At 41.0% G+C, this 24,129-nt stretch overlaps 1 protein-coding gene across 1 annotated transcript; it reads left to right on the top strand.

Annotated features, from left to right (window-relative positions):
* Positions 1–292: 292 nt before the first annotated feature.
* LOC100659198 (olfactory receptor 2M2-like) lies at positions 293–1,378 on the top strand. Its single transcript, XM_003421205.3, has one exon. It carries the CDS (start codon positions 431–433, stop codon positions 1,376–1,378), a length of 948 nt encoding a protein of 315 aa, XP_003421253.1. The 5' UTR covers positions 293–430.
* The last annotated feature ends 22,751 nt before the right edge of the window (positions 1,379–24,129 follow it).

The raw sequence follows: 24,129 nt of genomic DNA, 5'->3' as shown, positions 1-24,129 counted from the left end.
ACCTTTTATCTTACAAGACATAAAAGGAAAGGGAACCAAGTGGAGAGTTGAGGAACCTCATACTACCAAGAAAGAAGCACTGGGAGCAGAGTGCATCCTATGGACTCAGGGTTTCTGCTCAAGAGAAGCTCCTAGTCCAGGGGAAGATGGATGAAAAGGAACTTCCTCCAGAGCCAACAGAGAGGGAAAGCCTTCCCCTGGAGCTGACACCCTGAATTTGGACTTACAGCCTACTAGATTGTGAGAAAATAAATCTCTCTTTGTTAAAGCCATCCACGGGTGGTATTTCTGTTATAGCAGCACTAGATGACTAAGACCCAGAACCAAAAAAACCCGATGACTAAGACAAGACCAAAACCAGCATATAATATTTCATTTGACTTTCTCTTTCTAGGTTTTTTCCTTTAGTTCAGCCAGATCAGTCATATCCATGGAGGGAAGAAATGAGACACTAACACCAGATTTTATTCTCATGGGACTCCTCCCCAGTATGAAGTGTGTCACCTTCCTTATCTGTGCCATTATTCTGATCTACTTTGCTGCAGTCCCTGGGAACTTCATTCTGCCTCTCCTGATATGGATGGATTTGAGGCTTCACATCCCGGTGTACTTTCTGCTCAGCCAGCTTTCTCTTGTAGACCTGGCCCTCATCAGTAGCACTGTTCCAAAGATAGCCATCAACTTTTTCTCTGGAGCAAAGAACATTACCCATTTTGCCTGTGGAACCCAGATATTTTTTTTCTTTACTCTTGGGGGTGCTGAATGCATCCTCTTGACCTTCATGGCCTGTGATCATTATGTAACTGTCTGTAACCCTCTGAGATACACAGTCATCATGAACCAGGGAGTTTATTTGCAAATGGGCATAGTGTCCTGGATTGGGGGCATTCTAGCTCCCATAGCTCACACATCCTATACCATGAGCCTGCCTATCTGTGGCTCCAGAGAAATCCACCGTTTCTATTGTGAGATGCCAGCTATTATGAAGATCTCATGCAAAGACACTTCCAGCCATGAGCTGGTGGTCTTTGTAATGGGAATTGTTTTTATCATTATCCTCTTTGGACTTATCATGGCTTCCTGCACCCTCATCTTCCTCACTGTCCTTCATATGAACTCTCCCCAAGGCAGGAACAATGCCTTGGCCACCTGCTCCTCCCATCTTACAGTGGTAAGTTTTTATCTGGGACCATGTGTTTATATGTATATGACACCAGGTTCCTCTCACACCCCTGAGCAGGAGCAGGCTGTGTCTGCATTTTGCACTGTCCTCACGCCCATGCTAAACCCCCTCATCTACAGCCTGAGAAACAAAGATGTGGCAGGGGCTCTTCAGAAGGCCCTGGGGAAACATTCAGTCTCTAAAGAGGATGCATAATTACTAAGGTCAGAAAACAACTATATAGGGGGTCAAGAGGCAAAGACTCCGGGATTGTTCACAATCATGTTTTCTAGCATGAGGAGATTTGATCCATCCCTATGGGCAAATCATATGATTGAATTCAGTCAACAATATGAATTCAATCAAAAATTTTTTAAAGAACTTTATGTTAATTGGTTTATAACCAGTTGCTTTAAAGTTCGCTGAGTTCAACTGTTGTTCTTCTTCAACTCAGTTGATAAGCATGGACAAAGTTCCCGTCTTCTCTCTTTAGATCTGCTTTAGACATTTCTCAGTTCCCTTTGAGGCTCAGCTCTGTTCAGTGTTATTGGTGATTAAGGTCTTGGTAATCTCCCTTGTTGGAAGTACCAAGTTCCTAGGAAAGACAAAAGTGGCTGGCACGTAAAAAGAGCAGGTCTTGTCAGGGGTAGTGATAATGCAACACCTTTTTCTCTTGATAGAGGTCTATTCTCCCTCTCTATCTTGGGTGAAAACTTTTCTGGTCATTCTCAGGCAAAAGTCCTCAGCTCATATATAGTGCAAGAAGAATATCCCTTCAGTAATTAATACACCCGACCTTGAGGAATAATCAAGTCTGCAGTGGGAAATCAAGGTGTAATTGGCTTCTCTATTGACTTTGAAACTTACCGACCAACTCACTAGCTCTAGCTTCAGATCCCTCCTCCACTGAGTGTATGTAGGGGAAAGAGGGGAGGTAAGAGGCTAGAAAAACTTCATCACATACCTGCCACTTATCTAGAGAGGGTTCCCTCTGGCCATAGCAAATGATTTAACAACTCTCTGTGTTCAGTCTATATTCAAAGTTAAGTCTTTTTCCTCACAGGATATTTTTAAGTTCTTAAGACTCTTTAGAGGTACTTTCACTGTTTAGGAGACTAGAAGTATGAATTCAGGGTACCAGCTCCAGGGGAAGGCTTTTTTTGTGTGTCAGCTCTGGGGGAAGGTCCTTGTCAGCAATCATCCCTGATCGAGGAGCTTCTCAGCCCAGGGACCCCGGGTTAAGAGGCATGCCATTCTTCTGGCTCTTGTTTCTTGGTAGTATGAGGCCTCCCTGTCTCTCCACTTGCTTCTGTCTTTTATATCTCAAAAGAGATTGACTTAAGACACAACCTAATCTTGTAAATTGAATCCTGCCTCATTAACATAACTGCCTCTAATTCCACTTCATTAACATCATAGAAATAGGATTTACAACACATAGGAAACTCACATCAGATGACAAAATGGTGGATAATCACACAATACTGGAAATCTTGAACTAGCCAAGTTGACACACATTTTGGGGGGACACAGTTCAATCCATAACAGAAAGTGACTGGGGAATTTTGTAGTTGGCAGTACATACAACCACAAGGTTCACCAAGGAAGAGAACAGTTTGGAAAGAGGACAAGGAGTAAGTTTGACATGACCAACACCCGCTGCTATTGAGTCAACTCCGACTCATAGCAACCCTATAGGACAGCGTAGAACTGCCCCCCAGAGTTTCCAAGGAGCGCCTGGGGGATTTGAACTGCCGACCTTTTGGTTAGCAGCTGTACCACTCAACCACTACACCACCAGGGTTTCCTGTCATGACCGACAAATATGACCAGTAGAAATCAGCACAAATTCACAGCTGGTGAGAGGTGTTGTGCTGGGGACCTCAGGATAAGAGCTGTGACTGCATATGGGACAAATACAGATCGCACCCTAAGATCAAAGCGGAGGATGCCTCCACCGCACAGAACACAGAATACAGGCAGGGAAGCCCAACAGCTGATAATGAGACCGTGGGATGCCATGAGAAACTAGGCCAGACTCGTTTCTGCAACTCTGTGACAATCCCAAGTAGGACAATTTTATCTTTCCATGACAAAAGAGGATCAAGACCTCTTGTAATTGGTGAGTGCTCATGCTAGGGCCCTAGGCAACATTCTCCTGATGGAGGAAAGATGTCCTTTAGTTTTCTGTGACTAAGGAAATGTTTCCAGGATGTCAGCCCACCTCAATCATAATAAAACTTCTACAACTGATACACTGGAATAGCCATTGTCAACAATAATCAACAATGACACACCAAAAAAAACCCCCAAAAAAGGGAATTAAAAATAGAGCATACATTATTTAACCCACCAGGCCTTAAAAACTCAGAAAACACTCTAAAATCTAATGGTGGAGAGGATGCATGAAAAGGGGCAGCCTTGTGCTTTGCTGGTAGAAATGGTCAGTGTTATGACTCTTTTGGGAAAGAAATCTATTGCAATTAAAAACCGTTTGCCTTTCTCCTTATTAATTCTACTTCTGGAAAGCTTCCCATAGAAATAAATATATCAATACTTAAGGACATATGTACATGGATGTATTTTGTGAGATCGTTTATTCAAACACTGGCAACAACCAATGTGATAATGGCTGAAGAAACTGTGGTATCATGGAAAATTATGCTGCCGTTACAAAGAATGAATGAGGGACTTTGGAAAGACGGTGGCAAGAGAGAAGTAAGTTTCCAGCCTTCCCTCAAGAACACCGAGAAACATAACAAAGAATCTACCAGGCCCAGCAGAGACCCTCGAAGGTGGATGGAGGACAACTGCAAAGACCGACGGAAAACTATTCGGTGGGCAGATCTCCCTTTCACTGTCTGCACACCCCCTCTCCCAGCTCCACAAGTCTGCCGACTTCACCGTTCAGACTGCCCCCTGGAGCGCCCACTTGGAGATGCAGAGGAAATTGCCCCAAGTCCCCAGAGACCATGCGGGTTGTCTGTGTACAAATAAAAAGGGAGGGGGTCTCCCAAACACCCACCAGGCTAAACAGAGAAGATGTTGTTGGGGGCCGTGGAGTAGATTTTAACCCATAGTAACCCCTTGTGACAGGGTAGAACTGCCCCTCCCCTAGAGTTTTTTGGCTGCAATCTTTATGGGAGCAGATTGCCAGGTCTTTCTCCCTGGAGTGACCAGCTAAGTGCTTGACCGGTGTGCTACCAGGGCTCCAGAACGAGATCTCCCTGCTGAACCGCTCCTTGTCTGGCGCCGCCTCCCCCCAGCTGCCTCCGCAGCTCACAAATTGCAGCTACAACTCCAGTGGGCTGCGCCTTGCCGGGGGAGAGGAAAGGAGCCCAGTCTCCGGCAGGAGGCAGGAGGGCTGTAGCAGCGTCTGCGGAGGCCCTTGAAGGGGAAGGCAGAGCTCTTTTGCATGCTCAGAGAGTTTGAGCAGGCCGGATTCCACAATAAGTCAGGAAGGGTTGCAAAGCCTGGTAAGGTGCAGCAACCCGGTATAAGTCAGAGAGTCAACTGCGCCATCTGGTGGACTGATAGGTTCATGCTAGCTCTCAGTTGTGGGAGGAGCCTTGGTGGCTTCTAACCCAATGGCGGCCACTCTGAGGGAGACGCAGTACTAACTCCACCTGGCAAAGGTTTGTTGTTGTTGTTGTTTTGGTCTCAGTTCTGACTGAAAGCAGCTGAAAGGTGGAAAACTGGTCCAAAGTAAAGGGGAGTGTAAGGGATGTAACAAAGCAAGTCTTGAAGACTCTGCCCACCTAAGGATGTCTTCCAGAAAACAGTGTTGTCAGTATGAATCTTGGGGAAAGCTGAGAAAGTTAACACCAAGCAAAAATCTAATGCTCCAAAGTCAACAGAAGAAATACTAAAAGATATGATGGCTCACCCAAATGAACAAGATGAAAGGAGAGAGATTGTATCTAGGGAGGCCTGAGTCATAAATAAAATGTAAGAACACAGTACGGTGATATTAAGTAAGCTCATAAAACTAAAAGAAAACCCAGGCCAAGAACTAAAGGAAATCAGGAAAACAATGAACAAACAGAGAACATAAACAGAGTGATAGAAACCATAAAAGAACTACCAAACAGAAATATTGGAACTGGAGAGACAATAACCAAAATAAGAAACTCAATGGAAGGTTCGAATAATAGAGTTGAACAGCAGAAGAATCAGTGAAACAATTCTGGTACTGGTATACATTTACACTGGAACTGAAATGTCAGTGGGTGGTGGATGGTGGGAGCCAGGTTCTCACTGTTGGAGTGGGAATTGACAGATGAGCAATAGGCGGGGGCTAGAACAAGCCATGTGACAATAGATTAGGGTTGGAGACAACAGTATGAACTCATGCTCAGCTTAATACAGGAACACATGGTTACATACAGAAGTATTTCTGTATGTACATAGGTTTTATACACATGTCTATTTTCTTTGTCAGGTGAATGGACCTAAATGAAACAACACAGTAGTGGCAATGAGCACCACTAGCACCTCGATCTTTGTTTCTAAAACCATTCTCCAGTAAAAGGAACCAGGGTCCCTTGGAAAAAATGGGTAATTCTAGGACTGAAACAAGAAATATACAAGACAAGCTGGTAGCATCTTGTAGTTCCGTAAAGTAAGGCATGTGTTAAAAAAAAATAGCAAAAACAAAACAAAAACCCCACCTTGATGGGGTATGTCAAGTGGTGATACAAGCCAAATGAAAGAACTTCCATTGGCCAGGCTGAAACAATTTGAACATAAAATAAGTAAAGTAATATTGTATAATAAGCATAAACCAAAAAAAAAAAAAAAACCAAACCCAGTGCTGTCGAGTCGATTCCGACTCATCGCGACCCTATAGGACAGAGTAGAACTGCCCCACAGAGTTTCCAAGGAGGGCCTGGCGGATTTGAACTGCCAACCCTTTGGTTAGTAGCCGTAGAACTTAACCAGTATGCCACCAGGGTTTCCATAATAATAAGCATAAATACCCATAAATCTATACTTATATTTGAATGATTAAATGAATTAATAAATGGGGGAGAAGAGACACTTCTCTTATGGAGAAGAATTCCAAATAATTTACGTAAATATCTGCTCTCGAGGGGAGCATAACTCCCTACTCCCTAAATGTGGGCTGTGCAGAGTGACTTCCTTTCAAAGGGCACATTATGGAAAGGTGGGAGAAATGACTTTGTAGTGGAGAAACCTGACAAATACTACCTCAGCCAAGTAATCAAGGTCAACAGCAGCAGTGACAAAGCACACTGATATCATGTGTCCTTGAATATGATGTGTTGAGAATGGGACTTTGCCTCCATGGTTTTTACTAGGAAAACTCATCATCAGTCTAATCTTGATAAAAACTATGATAAAAAAAGAACTTTCAATAGAGGACATCCTACAAAACTGTCAAAATAGTTAAAAATATGGAAAATCTGAGAAATTGTCAAAACCAAAAGGATCCCAACAATACATGATGAATAAATGCAAAGCATTTTTCTGGAGGTGGTCCTGGGCCAGAAATAGGACATTAGGTAAAACCTAAGGAAATCTGAATAATGTAAGGACCTTAGATGATAATAATGCTTCAATATTGGTTCAGTAAACATATAAAACGTAAATATGTAAATGTTAATAAAAAAGGAAACAGTATAGAGTATATGAATACCTAGGAGTACCTTTTCAAAATTTCCATAAATCTAAAATTCTATAAAAAATAAACTGCATACTTATGCTCATCCAAAGACTTCACCAAAAGAGTAAAAAGACTACCTACAGACTGGGAAAAAGTTTTTAGCTATGACATTTCTGATCAGCGCCTGATCTCTAAAATCTACATGATACTGCAAAAACTCAACTGCAGAAAGACAAATAACCCAATTAAAAAATGGGCAAAGATATGAATAGACACTTCACTAAAGAAGACTTTCAGGTAGCTAACAGATATATGAGGAAATGTTCACGATCATTAGCCATTAGAGAAATGCAGATCAAAACTACAATGAAATTTCATCTCACTCCAACAAGGCTGGCATTAATCCAAAAAACACAAAAGAATAAATGTTGGAGAAGCTGTGGAGAGATTGGAACACTTCTACACTGCTGGTGGGAATCTCAAATGGTACAACCACTTTGGAAATTGATTTGGCGCTTCCTTAAAAAGTTAGAAATAGAACTACCATACGATCCAGCAATCCCACTCCTTGGAATATATCCTAGAAAAATAAGAGCCTTTACATGAACAGATACATGCACACCCATGTTTATTGCAGCACTGTTTACTATAGCAAAAAGATGGAAGCAACCAAGGTGCCCATCAATGGATGAATGGATAAATAAATTATGGTATATTCACACAATGGAATACTCCGCATCAATAAAGAACAGTGACAAATCTGTGAAACATTTCACAAGATGGGGGAACCTGTAAGGCATTATGCTGAGTGAAATTAGTCAATTGCAAAAGGACAAATATTGTATAAGAACACTATTTTAAGAACTTGAGAAATAGTTTAAATTGAGAAGAAAACATTCTTTTGTGGTTACGAGAGGGGGCAGGGAAGGAGGGTGGGAGAGGGGCATTCACCAATTAGATAGTAGATAAGAACTACTTTAGTTGAAGGGAAAGACAGCACACAATACAGGGGAGGTGAGCACAATTGGACTAACGAAAAGCAAAGACGTTTCCTGAACAAACTGAATGCTTTGAAGGCCAGCGTAGCAGGGGCAGGGGTCTGGGGACCATGGTTTCAGGGGCCATCTAAGTCAATTGGCATAATAAAATCTATTAAGAAAACATTCTGCATCCCACTTTGAAGAGTGACGTCTGGGGTCTTAAACGCTAGCAAGCAGCCATCTAAGATGCATCAATGGGTCTCAACCCACCTGGATCAAAGGAGACTGAAGAACACCAAGGCCACAAGGTGATTACGAGCCCAAGAGACAGAAAGGGCCACATGAACCAGTGACTACATCATCCTGAGACCAGAAGAACTAGATGGTGCCTGGCTACAACCGATGACTGCCGTGACAGGGAACACAACAGAGAACCCCTGAGGGAGCAGGAGAGCAGTGGGATGCAGACATCAAATTCTCATAAGACCATACTTAATGGTCTGACTGAGACTGGAAGGACCCCAGTGGTTATGGCCCCCGGACCTTCTGTTGGCCCAGGACAGGAACCATTCCCAAAGCCAACTTTTCAGACATGGATTGGACTGGCAATAGGTTGGACAGGGATGCTGGTGAGGAGTGAGCTTCTTGGATCAGGTGGACACTTGAGGCTATGTTGGCATCTCCCGCCTGGAGGGGAGATGAGAGGGTGGAGGGGGTTAGAAGCTGGCGAAAAGGACACGAAAAGAGGGAGTGGAGGGAGAGAGCAGGCTGTCTCATAAGGGGGAGAGTAATTGGGAGTGTGTAGCAAGGTGTAGATGGATTTTTGTGTGAGAGACTGACTTAATTTGTAAACTTTCACTTAAAGCACAATAAAAATTATTTTAAAAAAATAAAGTGCATAATAAAAAACAGACTAAATACTAGCCAAAAAGACATTCTAAATTCCTTTTAAAATGTTATTGTAAGACTGTGTTACCTTATAGTAAATTAAATAGAACTAGATTTTTCAGCAAAAAGAGGAGTAAAACATTTATATGTTTTCAGAAACTATCTGGTTAAAATTAAAAAATAAAAATATTGAAGAAAAATTAATCTTCTATAATAACCCAATAAGCCAAGAAATTTGGAAGACAACTACCTGGCCAATCTACTGGAAAAAAAAACCCCATTGCCATCGAGTCAATTCTGACTCATAGCAACCCTATAGGACAAAGTAGAAGTGGAAGAGATCTGTATTTATGCCCATTCCAATGAAAGGGGAAATTATTGAACAACATCATTAATATCACACGCAAGTAAAATTTTGCCAAAAATAATTAAAAAATGATTGTAGCAGTACATTGACAGCAAACTGCCAGAAGTTCAGGCCGGATTCAGAATAGGACGTGGAAAGAGGAATATCATCACAGATGTCGGATGGATCTTGGCTGAAAGCAGAGAATACCAGAAGGACGTTTACCTGTGTTTTATTGACTATGCAACGTCCACCTGTGTGGATCATAATAAATCATGAATAACATTGTGAAGAGTGGAGATTCCAGAACACTCAATCATACTCATACGGAGCCTGTATATAGACAAAGAAGCAGTCATTTGTATGGAGCAAGGGAATACTGAGTGGTTTAAAACCAGGAAAGGTGCGCTTCAAGGTTGTGACTTTTCACCATACTTATTCAATCTGTATGTTGAACAAATAATCCGAGAAGCCGGCCTATATGAAGAAGAATGCAACGTCAGGATTGGAGGAAGACTTATTACCGACCTGTGATATGCAGATAACACAACCTTGCTTGCTGAAAGTGAAAAGGACTTGAGGTACTTACCGATGAAGATGGAAGACTACAGCCTTCAATATGGATCACACCTCAACATAAAGAAAACAAAAATTCTCACAACTGGACCAATAAGCAACATCATGATAAACAGAGAAAAGATAGAAGTTGTCAAGGATTTCATTTTATTTGGATCCACAATCGATGCAAATAGAAGCAGTAGTCAAGAAATCAAAGGACGCATTGGACTGGGCAAATCTGCTGCAAAAGACCTCTTTAAAGTGTTGAAAAAGCAAAAATGTCGATTTGAGGACTAAGGTGTGCCTGCGCTAAGCCATGGTATTTTTAATCATCTCCTATGCATGAGAAAGCTGGACGATGAATAAGGAAGATGGAAGGAGAATTGATGCTTTTGAGTTATGGTGTTGGCAAATAATTTTGAATATACCATGGACTGCCAGAAGAACGAACAAACCTGTCTTAGAAGTACAACCAGAATGCTCCTTAGAAGTGGGGATAGCAAGATTTCATCTCAAGTGCTTTGGACATGTTAACAGGAGGGGCTAGTTCCTCCTGGAGAAGGACATCATGCTTGGTAAAGTAGAGGGTCAGAACCGACTTGAGGGCACCTAACAGAACAACATCCAATGAATACGGACCTGAAAGATTAGCTGGAAATGGATCAGAGACGTAATTCTAAATCTTCCAGGAGAGATGCATTGGAGAAAATTAGTGTGATGTTGGCATATGCGATGGTTTCTTAAGATAGACAAGACATGAAACATAAAATATTAAATTGTGGGCTTCAAAAGACAGTTAAGAAAGTTAGAAGTTATCCGTACATAGCCTGTCCCAAATATATATACATACATATTTGCAAAGCATGTACTTAATAAAAAAAACAATATTCTGAATATGCAAAGAATTTTTACAACTCAATAAGAAAAAGACAATCTGATAAAAATAATGGGTGAGATCCATCAACTGGTGAAAAAATAAACAAATTTTGTGTATCTATACAATAGAATATTTTCAGCAATAACTAGTAACACATTTCTGATATATGGAACAACTTGGATGATTCTCAAAAGTATTATGATGAGTTAACAAAGAAAGACACAAAAGACTACATACATACATATTATTCCATTTATATGAAGTTTTAGAAAGTGAAAACTATAGCGACAGAGAATGAACCAATGCCTGCCATGGTCATGATCCAGGAGGTGAGCATTTGCTGCAAATGACAGGATGGAACTTTTTGTTTTTATTTATTTATTTTTATTTCATTTTATTTTTGGCTTATAAGAACAGAAATTTATTGTCTAATAGTTCTGGAGGCTAGACGCCCAAATCATCATGCTCCCCTCAAATTCTCTTGGGGAAGGTTCTTTCTTGTCTCTCCCAGCTTCTGGTAGTCCCAGGATTCTTTGGCTTATAGATGCATCTTTACTTAGCTGTCCTTGTCTTTTTCTCTGTGTCTCTTCTTTTTTATAAGGACACTGCTCAGATTGGCTTAGGACCCACCCTATTCGAGCATGACCTCATGTTTACTTAGCCAATCACATCTTCAAAGATTTCCAAACAAGATCACGTTCACAGGTACCAGGGGTTAGGGCTTTAACATATCTTTTTGGGGTACGCCACTCAGTCTATAATTTGCAGTAACTCCAAATTGGGTCAGTAAGCCCATCTCCAACGTCGCTGTGGCAGGGAACATTTTCTTGTGGCCACATTTCCCTCTCTCCTCCATGTAGTGCTATGGGGGATGCAAGAATGAAGGGTCTGGCGGGGCAACTCTGGAAGAAAGAAAAGATACAACTCTAAAACCAGGTAAAGCAGGAGGCATGGATTGAATATTTCATCCTGGTGGAAATGTTCTATGTCATGTTTGTGATGGTAGTTACACAACTATAATTATGTGTCAAAATTCCTCATACTGTTCACTTGAAATTGGGGGATTTCACTGAACACAAATCACACCTCAATAAAACATATTTAAAAAAAATACTAAGGGAGAATGTGAAGGACAACTGGAGAAGGCTTAATTAGTAAATGAATACAATTATTTTAGAAAACTATCCGCCAGTATCTTCTTAAACTAAAGAGAAGCTTGCCCTGTGACCCAGCAATATAAATGCATTCTAATGATCATGTCAGGTCTCTTTGCACTCATGGACCTACATCCTAGATGGTGGAGATAGTCCAGGAGAAAAAGTAAAATGTGTGTTCAATGGTGGTAAGTGCTATGGCGAGAAGTGTATCCGCTACGTGGTGCGATAAGACGCAGTGTGGCCACGGAACGCCTCGTTGACAGGGAATGTTCCAGTAGAGACACGAAGCTGCACATGAGTGAGTTGTGGGAACACATACTATGGTCAAAACTGGAAACTCCCCAAATGTTTATCAACAGTTGAATGGATAAATAAATCATGACATATTAATATAGTAGATTTCTTTTGCCTAGCGTATGTTTTCCCACAACTTTGATCAGGATCCCAACAGGATAGACCAATGAGGGTCAAAAGTTACACAAGTGAGTTACAATGACTGAACAGCCAGACTAAAAGCTAGCAACATGGGATAAAACCCTTCAGTGACTGGGAGTGAAAAAAAAAAAAAAGTGAAGTCACCCTTTATTCCAGAAAAAGAGACCCCATGCAGAGGAGAAATGTTTAAGGTGTACAAACATATCATCCAGAACAACGGGATGATCCTGAGGCAGGCTGGTGAGTCTGTCACTCAGACCATCCTTTGCAAAGTCCAGGAACAAGCAAGTTACTGGGACGGTGGTGCCTTAATGCTGAGAGTGTCAATTGAAAGCCTGGATCACTGGACATTGCATGGGAAACTGAGAGCTTGAGAGTGGCAGATCATTTCACTACAGAAACCTGGGGGCCATGGGTCCAATATAAGGAGAGATGGAGCAAGCAAGCCACCAGTGGGAAGACAGGAAATAAGCCCTGTGAGAAGGAAACCGAATGTCTTGAACCAGAGGAATGTGTTGGGCAATCAGAAATGAGGTTCCATCTATATTTACAATCAGCACGAGAGTCTTTTTTTTCTTCTTCTTCTTTGACATGTATGTGACACTCAACGCGCTCAGCCTAAGCTGGTAGGAAAATGTGAGTTCCCAACAGTAAAGTTTTGTACACAGCTGTTCCCAGTTTGCTATTTCACAAGAAAGAAGTCAGGAAAAATTTCCCTCTGGTTGTCACCTCTTCCCCTCACTCCCAACTAGGCCTTGACCTGCCCCTCTAGGTGGCATAACAATGACAGACAGATCAAGAGAGACATGAGCTAATTACATTCTTCTCCTATATCCCTGTCTTGGCAGCGTCTTCACACAGACACACACACACCTCCCCACCAGAGGTCAGATGAGTAAAGTCTCTTGGTCTATCAACTTTGGCAACAGGTGAAGGGAATGCTCTACAAGAGATACAATTTGGGTCCAGGACTGGAGATTCTGGGATGGTCCCAGATTTTAGCCACCCAAGGTCTGCTCAGTCCGACACTTGGATAGTCTCCTGGTTTTCTTAGACCATTACATATCATATTTATAGAATATTATCTAACATAAATAATTTTACACATGGAAGCCCACATCAACTAAGCAATATTCTAAGAAACCTCTTGTCTATCTAACAATGACGTTACTTGCAGGTTCCTATTATTTACATTACATGGCACACAGTAGACCTGCTGAAAATTTCTCTTAACATTTAATGCTATTTAATATTTGTTAATATTTAGTCACACCAAAGTGATAAAACTGTTGCTCACACTCTGAACTAGTATTCAGTTCCTTGGTCCTTCTCTGTACTGGAGACGCAATTTTTAAAATTCGTAGCCAATTTATAGTATATTATAACAGGAATGTTTGAAAACACAGAAAGTAGAAAAATATGGGAAACAGTAAGGTGATGTTATAATTTTTTGTTGTTGATGTTGTTTAAGATAAAGAATTTTAATAAATGACCATGGTTGCCTTTTATCTGCTCAGTTTGAGTTCTCTATAAGGAAGTGAGGTGTTTTTTCTTTGTTTGTTTTGTTTTTTCCCTGAATATCTGACAATTATCCAGTCTTCCATCTCCTTCTTAGAGATAAATTTTACAAATTCATATTCCTGAGTTTTATATAAAAACTCGGTAACCCAGTGCCGTTGAGTCGATTCCGACTCATAGCGACCCTATAGGACAGAGTAGAACTGCCCTGTAGGGTTTCCAAGGAGCGCCTGGCGAATACAAACTGCCGACCCTTTGGTTAGCAGCCGTAGCACTTAATCACTACACCACCAGTGTTTCCCAAAAATGGAGTGGATTGCTGTCCTTTTTATAACCTAGAGGAAAACGTCTCTGGCTCAGGCTCCAGTGAGATATGAACCCGTGACCCCTGGTTTACAAGACCGGTGCTCTAACCCTTGAGCTATGGAGCCACTGCATGAGTTTTATATATATGTATATATATAAAACCCACTGCAGCCAAGTCGATTCCAACTCATAGTGACCCAATAGGACAGAGTGTAACTGCCCCATAGGGTTTCCAGGGAGCGCCTGGTGGATTGGAACTGCAGACCTTTTTGTTAGCAGCCATAGCTCTTAACCACTGTGTTATCAGGGTTTCCATTGTATATGTATGGTGGATTCAAACTGCCTACCTTTTGGTGAGCAGCCTGAGCTGTAAATCTCTGTGGAAGCAGACTGCCACATCTTTCTCCCATGGAGCCCCCTGGGTGGTTTCAAACCACTGACCCTTTGGTTAGCGGTCCAGCGCTTCAACCACTGTGCCACCGGCAAAAACCCGTTGCTGTAGGGTCGATTCGAACTCATCGCAACCCCATGAGACAGAGTAGAACTGCCCCATAGAGTTTCCCAGGAGAGCCTGGTGGATTAGAATTGTGTGGTATGTGGCTATTGTATACCCAGATCTGTGCTTGAAAACAGCTTCGCCCCACAAGGGGGAGCCAAAAAATGTTTTGGGGGCCAGGACATGAAAACACTCCAAAATAGACCGTTCTGAAAATCCTGCCTCCTATCTGGTGTTTGTTTTCCCATTAAGACCTTCCCAGCACAAACTCCAGGAAGGAAAAGCAGATGGTTTTGATACTGATGATGGTTTGTATATGGAGATGGGGTGGGAGCTTTCATCCAAAAAACCTCAACCGCCTGCTGGACCTTTGTTCTACAAAGCTGCTCCATCGCCCCTGCCTTGTCTGTGGGACTCAGATCAGCTGCCTGCTATATGTATGTATAATAGATATGAGATATATATATATATATATGTCTTCAGCAAAGACTTTTAAGTTTTATCATTCATTCTTCCTTGGCTTTTTTTATTATTATTATTGTGCTTTAGGTGTTTACAGAGCAAATTAGTTTCTCATTAAACAATTAATACACATATTGTTTTGTGACATTGGTGCAACACGTCAACATTCTTCCCTTCTTGACCTGGAGTTCCCTATTTCCACTGTCCAGCTTTCCTGTCCCCTTCTGCCTTCTTGTCCTTATCCCTGGGCTGGTGTGCCCATTTAATCTCGTATACGAGGTGGAGCTATGTGTATTATTGTTTACTTTATGGAACTGTCTAATCTTTGGCTGAAGGGTGAACCTCAGGAATGACTTCAAGAGTGAGTTAAAACAGTGTCCGGGGGCCATGTATATTTTTTAGTTGTACTGAAGTTTATAATTCAGAATTTCTTAAAGCAACTGGAAATATTATATAACAAAGTTTTTGCTAGTTTCAGGACTTTTTTCTAAATGAATAAATAAGAATAATTTCTGTAATTTGGAAGAAATTGTTTTCCTCCCTCTTCAAAATAATTTTGACTGGTGCTTCATCCAAAATTTCAGTAACACTTTCCTTCTGAAGGGCTTTATTCAAAAAGTGTGAGAACAATGTCTCTTTACTTGCAGAATTATCATAAATTTTGTCACAATGCTATCTGAATTTGGAGGTTTGACATCTTTCACTAAGAAAAACCAAAAAAAACAAACCCGTTGCCGTCAAGTCGATTTCTACTCATAGCGACCCTACAGGACAGAGTAGAGCTGCCCCATAGAGTGTCCAAGGAGGGCCTGGTGGATTCTAACTGCTGACATTTTGGTTAACAGCAGTAGCACTTAACCACTACGCTGCCAAGGTTTCCCTTTCTCTAGTAGTAGCTGGATTCACAGGAAAAGTCATTGATGGTGAGATGATAAGTATATTATAAAATATAGAAGGAAAATCACAAGATGGTAGCTTTCCACTCAGACTTCTGAGGTGAAATCCGTCAGACACAATGCTATGTCCAAGGGCATATTCGGTGATCCCGCCAAATGATGAAATTATCGAACAGTATCATTAATATCACACACAAGTAAAATTTTGCTGAAGATCATTCAAAAGTGGCTTTCCAAAATGGTTGTACCATTTTACATTCCCACCAGCAGTGTATAATCATTCCAGTCTCTCCACAACCGCTCCAATATCTATTATTTTGTGTTTTTTGGATTAGTGCCAGCCTTGTTGGGGTGAGATGCTATCTCATGGTAGTTTTGATTTGCAATTCTCTAATGGCATTTCCTCATGTATCTGTTAGCCACCTGAATGTCTCCTTTGGTGTTCTGTTCACATCCTTTGCCCATTTTTTATTTGGATAATTTGTTTTTTTGTTGTTGAGGTGTTGCAGTATCTTGTAGATTTTAGAGATTAGACCCTGAATGGATATGTCATAGCCAAAATTTTTTTCCCAGTCTGTAGGTTGTCTTTTTACTCTTTTGTTGTTCTGTTTGAACAACTGCCTCTGATCTATGTACCGGTTCCTCACCAGCACCATTGTTCTGGAATTCTCATTCTTCACAACGTTATCGGCAATTTGTTATGATCCACACAGTCAAATGCCTTTGCAAATTCAATTAAACACAGGCAAACATCTTTTTGGTATTTTCTGTTTTCAACCAGGATGCATTTGACATCAGCAAGGATACCCCTGGTTCCACGTCCTCTTCTGAATCTGGCTTGAATTTCTGGCAGTTCCTTGTCAATATACTGCTGCAGCTGCTTTTGAATGAACTTCAACAAAATTTTACCTGTGTGTGATATTAATGATATTGTTCAATAATTTCCCTATTCGGTGGGATCACTTTGGGAATAAGCATAAATATAGATCTCTTCCATTTGATTCCTGTGTATTCCATCTGGAGAGATCCACTTGTATAGTTGCTGTTTGTCTTGGTTTATTGGCAACGAAGAAGTCGTTGGTCTTGCAAAATTCTATCATGTGATCTCCAGCATCATTTCTATCACCAAGGCCATATTTTCCAACTACTGATCCTTCTTCGTTGTTTCCAACTTTCGCATTCCAATCTCCAGTAATTATCAATGCCTCCTGATTGCCTGTCCAATCAATTTCAGACTGCAGAAGTTGGTAAAAGTCTTCAATTTCTTCATCTTTGGACTTAGTGGTTGGTGCATAAATTGGAATAATAGTCCTATTAACTGGTATTCCTTGTAGGTGTATGAATATTGTCCTATCACTGACAGTGTTGTACCTCAGGATAGATCTTGCAGTGTTCTTTTTGACGATGAATGCAATGTCATTCCTCTTCAATTTGTCATTCCCACCATAGTAAATGATATGCTTGTCCAATTCGAAATGGCCAATACCAGTTCATAATAAGATTGGTTAGCCGAATGGATTGGCTGCCTCTGACTCCAACTCATGACAGCCCATGCGTGTCAGGGCAGAACTGGGCCCCATGCAGTTTTCAGTGGCTGATTTTCAGAAGTAGATCAGCAGGCCTTTCTTCTGAGGTGCTTCTGAGTGGACTCAAACCTCCGACCTTAGAAAGCAATTCCATTTACAACAGCATCAAGAACAATAAAACACTTAGGAGAAAACTGAACAAAAAAGAAATGCAATAATTTAACAAACATGCAAAACTTCTACTCTGAACACTACAAAACATTATTCAAAGCTAGTATTTTTTTTTTTTTTTTTAGTAAAGTAGATCTAAATAAATGGGGAAAAAAATTTCATGTTCATGGATCCAAAGACTTAATATTATTAAGATGGCAATACTTTTTAAATTTATCTTGAGATTCAAAGCAATCTGTGTCAGATTCCCAGCTGGCTTCTTTGAAAAAATTGACAAACTGACTCTAAAATTCATGTGTAATTCCAAGAGCCAAATTGCCAAAGTAATTCAGAAAAAAGGTGAACCAGTTTGAGGACCCACACTTCCCTATTTCAAAACTTACTACAAAGCAATAGTAACCGAGACATTGTGGTGCTGGCAGAAGGATAGACAGTTAGATCAATGAGATAGATTTGAGAGTCTAGAATAAACCCTTGTGTCTATGGTAAAGTGATTTTTGTTGGTGCCAAAACTATACAACGGGGGAAAGAATAGCCTTTACAACAAATGGTGCTGAGACAGTCTTCAGATTTGGGAAAGAATTCTTTGATAGGACACCAAAAACATGAGCAACAACAAAAATTAGATAAATTGGACTTCATGAAAATTAAAAACCTTTTGTGCACCCACGGTATTGGAGAAAACACTTGTACACCATATATTTGATAGTGAACTTGTATGTATAAAGGACTCTTACAATTCAATAATAAAAAGACAAACAACTCAATTTTAAAAATGGGCCAAAGGCTTGAATAGACATTGCTTCAAAGAATATAAAAATGTCCAATAAGTACACAAAAAGATGTTCAACATCAGTAGTTATCAGAGAAATGCAAATCAAAATCACAATGAAGTATTACTTCGTACCCATTAGGGTGGCCGGAATCAAAAAGTCAAGTGGTAACAAGTGTCGACAAAGATGTGGAGAAATCAGAATCCTCAAATACTGGTGTGGGAATGTAAAATGGTACAGCCTCTTTGGAAATAGTCTGGCAGTTCCCTATATCATTACAGAGTTAACCATATAACCCAATGTTAAGGATTGAATTGTGTCTCCCAAGAAGATATGTTGAAGTCCTGACCTTTACACCTGTGCATGTGTCCTGTTTAGAAATAGGGCTTTTCTTTTGTTATGTTAACGAGACCATATTGGAGTAGGGTGAGCCCTAAACCTAAACTCTTCTGAATGGTGTCTTACAAAGGTGAATACGGATAGAGACAGACACACAGGGAGAAGCCCTGTGACAACCAAGGCAGATGTATCCATAAGCACCAAAGAAATGCCAAAGATTGCAGTAGCCACCAGAAACTAGGAGGGAGGCCCACAGAAGGATTCAAAGTGGCCAAGACCCTCTTTTGGACGTTTAGCCTCCAGTACTGTGAGAAAATAAATTTCTTTTCTTGAATGCCACCACTTTGTGGTATTTTGTAATGGCACCCCAAAAAACTAAGACACCTAACAATTCCATTCCTTGGTATCTATCCAGAGAAATGAAAGCATACATCCACATAAAACCTTGTACAGAAAAAAAGCAGTACATTTTTATTGCCCTGAGGTAATCTTTAAACCTTAAACCCAAAATATCCCCTGAAGTCTCCCTAAAGCCTAAAAATAGTTTAGCTTAACTTTTTTTAACTTGTTAAAAATGTCTGCCTTGAGCACTGTGCTCTTTTAAGAACTATGTGTATGAGATCAAACTGACAACTGCAACTTTGAAAGATTAGATAGGAACCTTAGGGGGCAGTGAGTTTGTGTTATTGGGGGAGAAACAAAGAAAAGGAAGGTGAGAAAATTTGCACAACTCGAAGAATGTAATCAATGTCACTGAACTGTACGTGTAGAAACTGTTGAATTGGTGTATGTTTAGCTGTGTATATTCACAACAACAACAAAATAAATAAATAAAATTAGAAAAAGGAAACCTTGTACACAAATATTTATAGCAGCATTATTCATAATGGTTAAAATGTGGAAATAAAGTAATTGCTCACTAACAGATGAATGAAGAAACAAAATGTGGTATAATATAATAAAAAGGAATGAAGTGTTAATACATGCTACAACATGGATGAACTTCGAGAACACTATGTTACGTGAAAGAAGGCAGTAACAGAAACTACATATGATTCCATTTGTATGAAATGTCCAGAATAGGCAAATCTATAAAGAAAGAAAATAAATTAGGAGTTGGATAGGGTTGGGGGGAAAGGGGAAATACAGGGAAAATAGGTAAAGTCACGTGTGCATAGCGTTTCTTTTTGAGGTGATGAAAATATTCTAAAATCATATTGAAAATCCTACTGAAATTGAATTGTACACTTTAAACTCGCAAATTGTGTGGTATGTGAATTATATCTCAAAAAACCTTTAAAGAAGAATAAGAGGAGTGAGGGGAGCCAGAAGGATCTCATGTTTCTCCTGGGCGCTTTCTGTGTCATTCTGGAGAACATGAGAGGATAGGGGCAGTCTTACAACTCTGTAGCCCTTGGTCATAGCATTGTGTCTGACAACTTGTTGTTGTTAGGTGCTGTCCAGTAGACTTTGACTCACAGTAACCCTATGTACAATAGAACAAAACACTTCCTGGTCCTGTGTCATCCTCACAATCATTGTTATGCTTAAGCTTATTGTTACAGTCACTGTATCAATCCATCCCATTGATGATCTTCCTGTTTTTCTCTTACCCTCTACCAGGTGTGATGCCCTTCTCCAGGGACTGATCCTTCCTAATAACATGTCCAAAATATGTGAGATGTAGTCTCGCCGTCCTTGCTTCAAAGGAGCACTCTGGTTGTACTTGCTCCAAGACAGATGTGTTCATTGTTTTGGCAGTTCACTGTATAGTCAATGTTCTTCAACACCACAATTCAAAGTCGCCAATTCTTACTCAGTCTTCTTTATTAATCCTACAGTTTTCACATGCATGTGAGCCAACTGAAAACACCATAACTTGGGCCAAGTGCACCTTAGTCTTCAAGGTGACATCCTTGCTTTTCAGCACTTTAAAGAGGTCTTTTGCAGCAGATTTGCCCAATGCAACGCATCTTTTGATTTCTTGACTGCTGCTTCCATGGGTGTTGATTGTGGATCTAAGTAAAAGGAAATCCTTGACAACTTCAATCTTTTCTCCATTTGTCATGATGTTGCTTGTTCATCCAGTTGTGAGGATTTTTGTTTTCTTCATGTTGAGGTGCAATCTATACTGAAGTCTGTGGTCTTCGATCTTCATCAGTAAGTGCTTCAAGTCATCTTCAGTTTCAGCAAGCAAAGTTGCGTCATCTGCATAATGCAAGTTGTTAATGAGTCTTCCTCCAATCCTGATACCCCGTTCTTCTTCATATAGTCCAGCTTCTTGGATTATTTGCTCAGCACACAGATTGAATAGGTATGGTGAGAGGATACAACCCTGACACACATCTTTCCTGACTTTAAACCATGCATTATCCCCTTGTTTTGTCCGAACAACTGCCTCTTGATGTATGTACAAGTTCCTCATAAGCACAATTAAGTGTCCTGGAATTCCCATTCTTTGCAATGTTATCTATAATTTGTTATAATCCACACAGTTGAATGCCTTTGCGTAGTCAATAAAACACAGATAAACATCTTTCTGGTATTCTCTGACATACAATGTATATAACTGATACATTTATTGACCCCTAAACCTAGCAGAGTGGGCACCAAAAAAAAAAAAAAAATTTGCTCTGGAGTTGATTCCGACTCGTAGCAGCCCTATAGGACAGAGTAGAACTGTCCCATAGGGTTTCCAAGGCTGTAATCTTTAAAGGAGCCCTGGTGGTGCAATGGTTAAGAGCTATGGCTTCTGAAAAAACGGGCAGAAGTTTGAATCCAACAGCTGCCCCTTGGGAACCCTATAGGGCAGCTCTGCTTTGTCCTATAGGGTCACTATGAGTTGGAATGAGTTTGAGGGCAATGGGCTTAATCTCTACAGAAGCAGACTGCCACATCTTTCTCCCATGGAGCAGCTGGTGGGTTCAAACCATTAACCTTTCGGTTAGCAGCTGAGCACTTAACCACTATGCCACCAGGACTCCTGAACACATTTAAAAAAAAAAGGTGCCATTGAGTCAATTCCAACTCATAGAGACCCTATAGGACAGAGTAGAACTGCTCCATAGGGTTTCGAAGGGGTAGTTGGTGGATTTGAACTTCCTACTTCTTGGTTAGCAGCCAACCTCTTAACTACTGTGCCACCAGGGGCTCATAGCATTCACTAATTCTGAAGAAAAGAAACAACCCTTAAGAAAAGGCATATTAATATTCTGTAATTCCTGACAGAAAATTCACTCAGGAATTCCATGCATTCCTCCAATAATCTCATTTGCCACAGACCTCGCTAATGTGCCTTTCCCTACAACACTGAAATTTAAGCTCCTGAGTTATGAGGTAGTTTGGCAGTCATGTAATGATGTAATCACTTCCAGGATGAGATCTGATATGTGATCACTTCCACGATGGGATCTGCTGTGAGTAGCCAATCAGTTGAAAGGGAGTTTCATTGGGATGTGGCCTGCATCCAATATAGGTGGACTTTCAGGCAAGGTGTGTATGCTTTTGCTTGCTCTAGATCCTAGAGCTGGCTCCTGTTCTTCTGACCTCTGGTTCTTGGGACTTAAGCTAGCAGCTCACCTGCTGTCTTGCCTGCTGATCTTGGGATTTTGCAGCCTGTGAGCCAGAGCCCTGCAGTCTGACCTGCCAATCTTGGGTTTGCCAGCCCCTGCAGCTGTATGAGTCAGGAGAAGCCTCCAGCCAGACCCATGGACTTGGAACTTCTAGCCCCTACAATCAAGTAAGCTGTTTCCTTGGTATAAATCTCTCTCTGTATATATTTATACACTTCACTGCTCCCAGCCTAAGACAGGGAGTGAGAAGTAGAAGGTTTGTGCAGGGAGATAGAAAAGAGGGGGAGAAATGGAAGAGAGAGCAATTTGTCTTTCAAGTCTGCTTCCATGGACTTGATCAGAGTTGTAGAACTGAGGGGCTGTGGGGGAAAATCCTCGTAGAGCTGTTTTCAGACGGGCTTTGAATGAACAGTACAAATGAGTTTCCACAGGGCACTGGGAATAAAGCTGGCAATAGGACCCAGTGCAGATGGAGGAGGAGAAAAGTACAAGCCAACTTGTTCCAGACAGAAAATCATTACTGTTCTGGGGATTTCCAGAAGAAACTATAAAGAGGTCCTGGTAGACTGACCTACAACACTCCTGCAAGGGGCACCAAAGAGTCATCAGAATTCATGTTAATAAAGTTGACAAGAGTTTAGTTAAGTTTTTTTAATTTCCCTTTTTTTAATGTATTTTATTTATTTACTTTTTTAACTTCCGCAGGGGAGTAGGCACAGCTCTTCTTTTTTTATGATTATGGTAACTCACATTACATGAGATTAACCATTTTAAAGTGAAAATTTCGGTGGGGATTGGTACATTCACAGTGTTGTGCAGCCACCACCTCTATTTACTTCCAAAATATTTTCATCACCCCAAAAGGAAACCGTGTACCCATTAGCAGTCACTCTTGATTCTCTGCTCCCCCAGCCCCTGGCAACCACTAGTCTGCATTCTTTCTCTATGGCTTTACCTATTCTGGGTATTTATTAAAAATGGAATCACACATAAGAACTGCTTTAGGTGAAGGGAAGGACAATACTCAATACATGGAAGGTCAGCTCAACTGGACTGGACCAAAAGCAAAGAAGTTTCCGGGATAAACTGAATGCTTCAAAGCTCAGCGGAGCAATGGTGGGGGTTTGGGGACCAGGGTTTAAGGGGACTTCTAAGTCAATTGGCAAAATAATTCTATTATGAAAACATTCTGCATCCCACTTTGAAATGTGGCGTCTGGGGTCTTAAATGCTAACAAGCGGCCAACTAAGATGCATCAATTGGTCTCAACCCACCTGGAGCAAAGCAGAATGAAGAACACCAAGGTCACACGATAACTAAGAGCCCAAGAGACAGAAAGGGCCACATGAACCAGAGACCTACATCATCCTGAGACCAGAAGAACTAGTTGGTGCCCGGCCACAATCAATGACTGCCCTGACAGGGAGCACAGCAGAGAACCCCTGAGGGAGCAGGAGATCAGTGGGATGCAGACCCCAAATTCTCATAAAAAGACCATACTTAATGGTCTGACTGAGACTAGAGGAATCCCGGTGGTCATGGTCCCCAAACCTTCTGTTGGCCCAGGACAAGAACCATTCCCAAAGACAACTCATCAGAGATGAAAGGGACTGGACAGTGGGTAGGAGAGAGATGCTGAAGAAGAGTGAGCTAATGATATCAGGTGGACACTTGAGACTGTGTTGGCATCTCCTGTCTGGAGGAGGGATGGGAGGATAGAGAGAGTGGGAAGCTGGCAAAATTGTCACGAAAGGAGAGACTGGAAGGGCTGACTCATTGGGGGAGAGCAAGTGGGAGTACGGAGTAAGGTGTATATAAACTTATATGTGACAGTCTGACTTGATTTGTAAACGTTCACTTGAAGCTCAATAAAAGTTAATTTAAAAAAAATGGAATCACACAATATGTGACCTTTGGTGTCTGCTTTCCCCATATTCTCTTTGCCTTTGAACTTCAACAGAGCCTATTGCCACAGGGTTGCCCTGAGTCGGAATCAATTCCATGGCAACGGGTTTGGTTTTTTGAGTTTTTGGTATATCGG

This window comes from Loxodonta africana, chromosome 2 (genome assembly GCF_030014295.1).
Source record: "Loxodonta africana isolate mLoxAfr1 chromosome 2, mLoxAfr1.hap2, whole genome shotgun sequence".
Classification (NCBI taxonomy): domain Eukaryota; kingdom Metazoa; phylum Chordata; class Mammalia; order Proboscidea; family Elephantidae; genus Loxodonta; species Loxodonta africana.
This window is presented reverse-complemented; position numbering and strand designations above follow the sequence as displayed.

Coding starts and splice junctions, on each gene's coding strand:
- LOC100659198 (XM_003421205.3), top strand. CDS start 431: ATGGAGGGAAGAAATGAGACACTAACACCAGATTTTATTCTCATGGGA.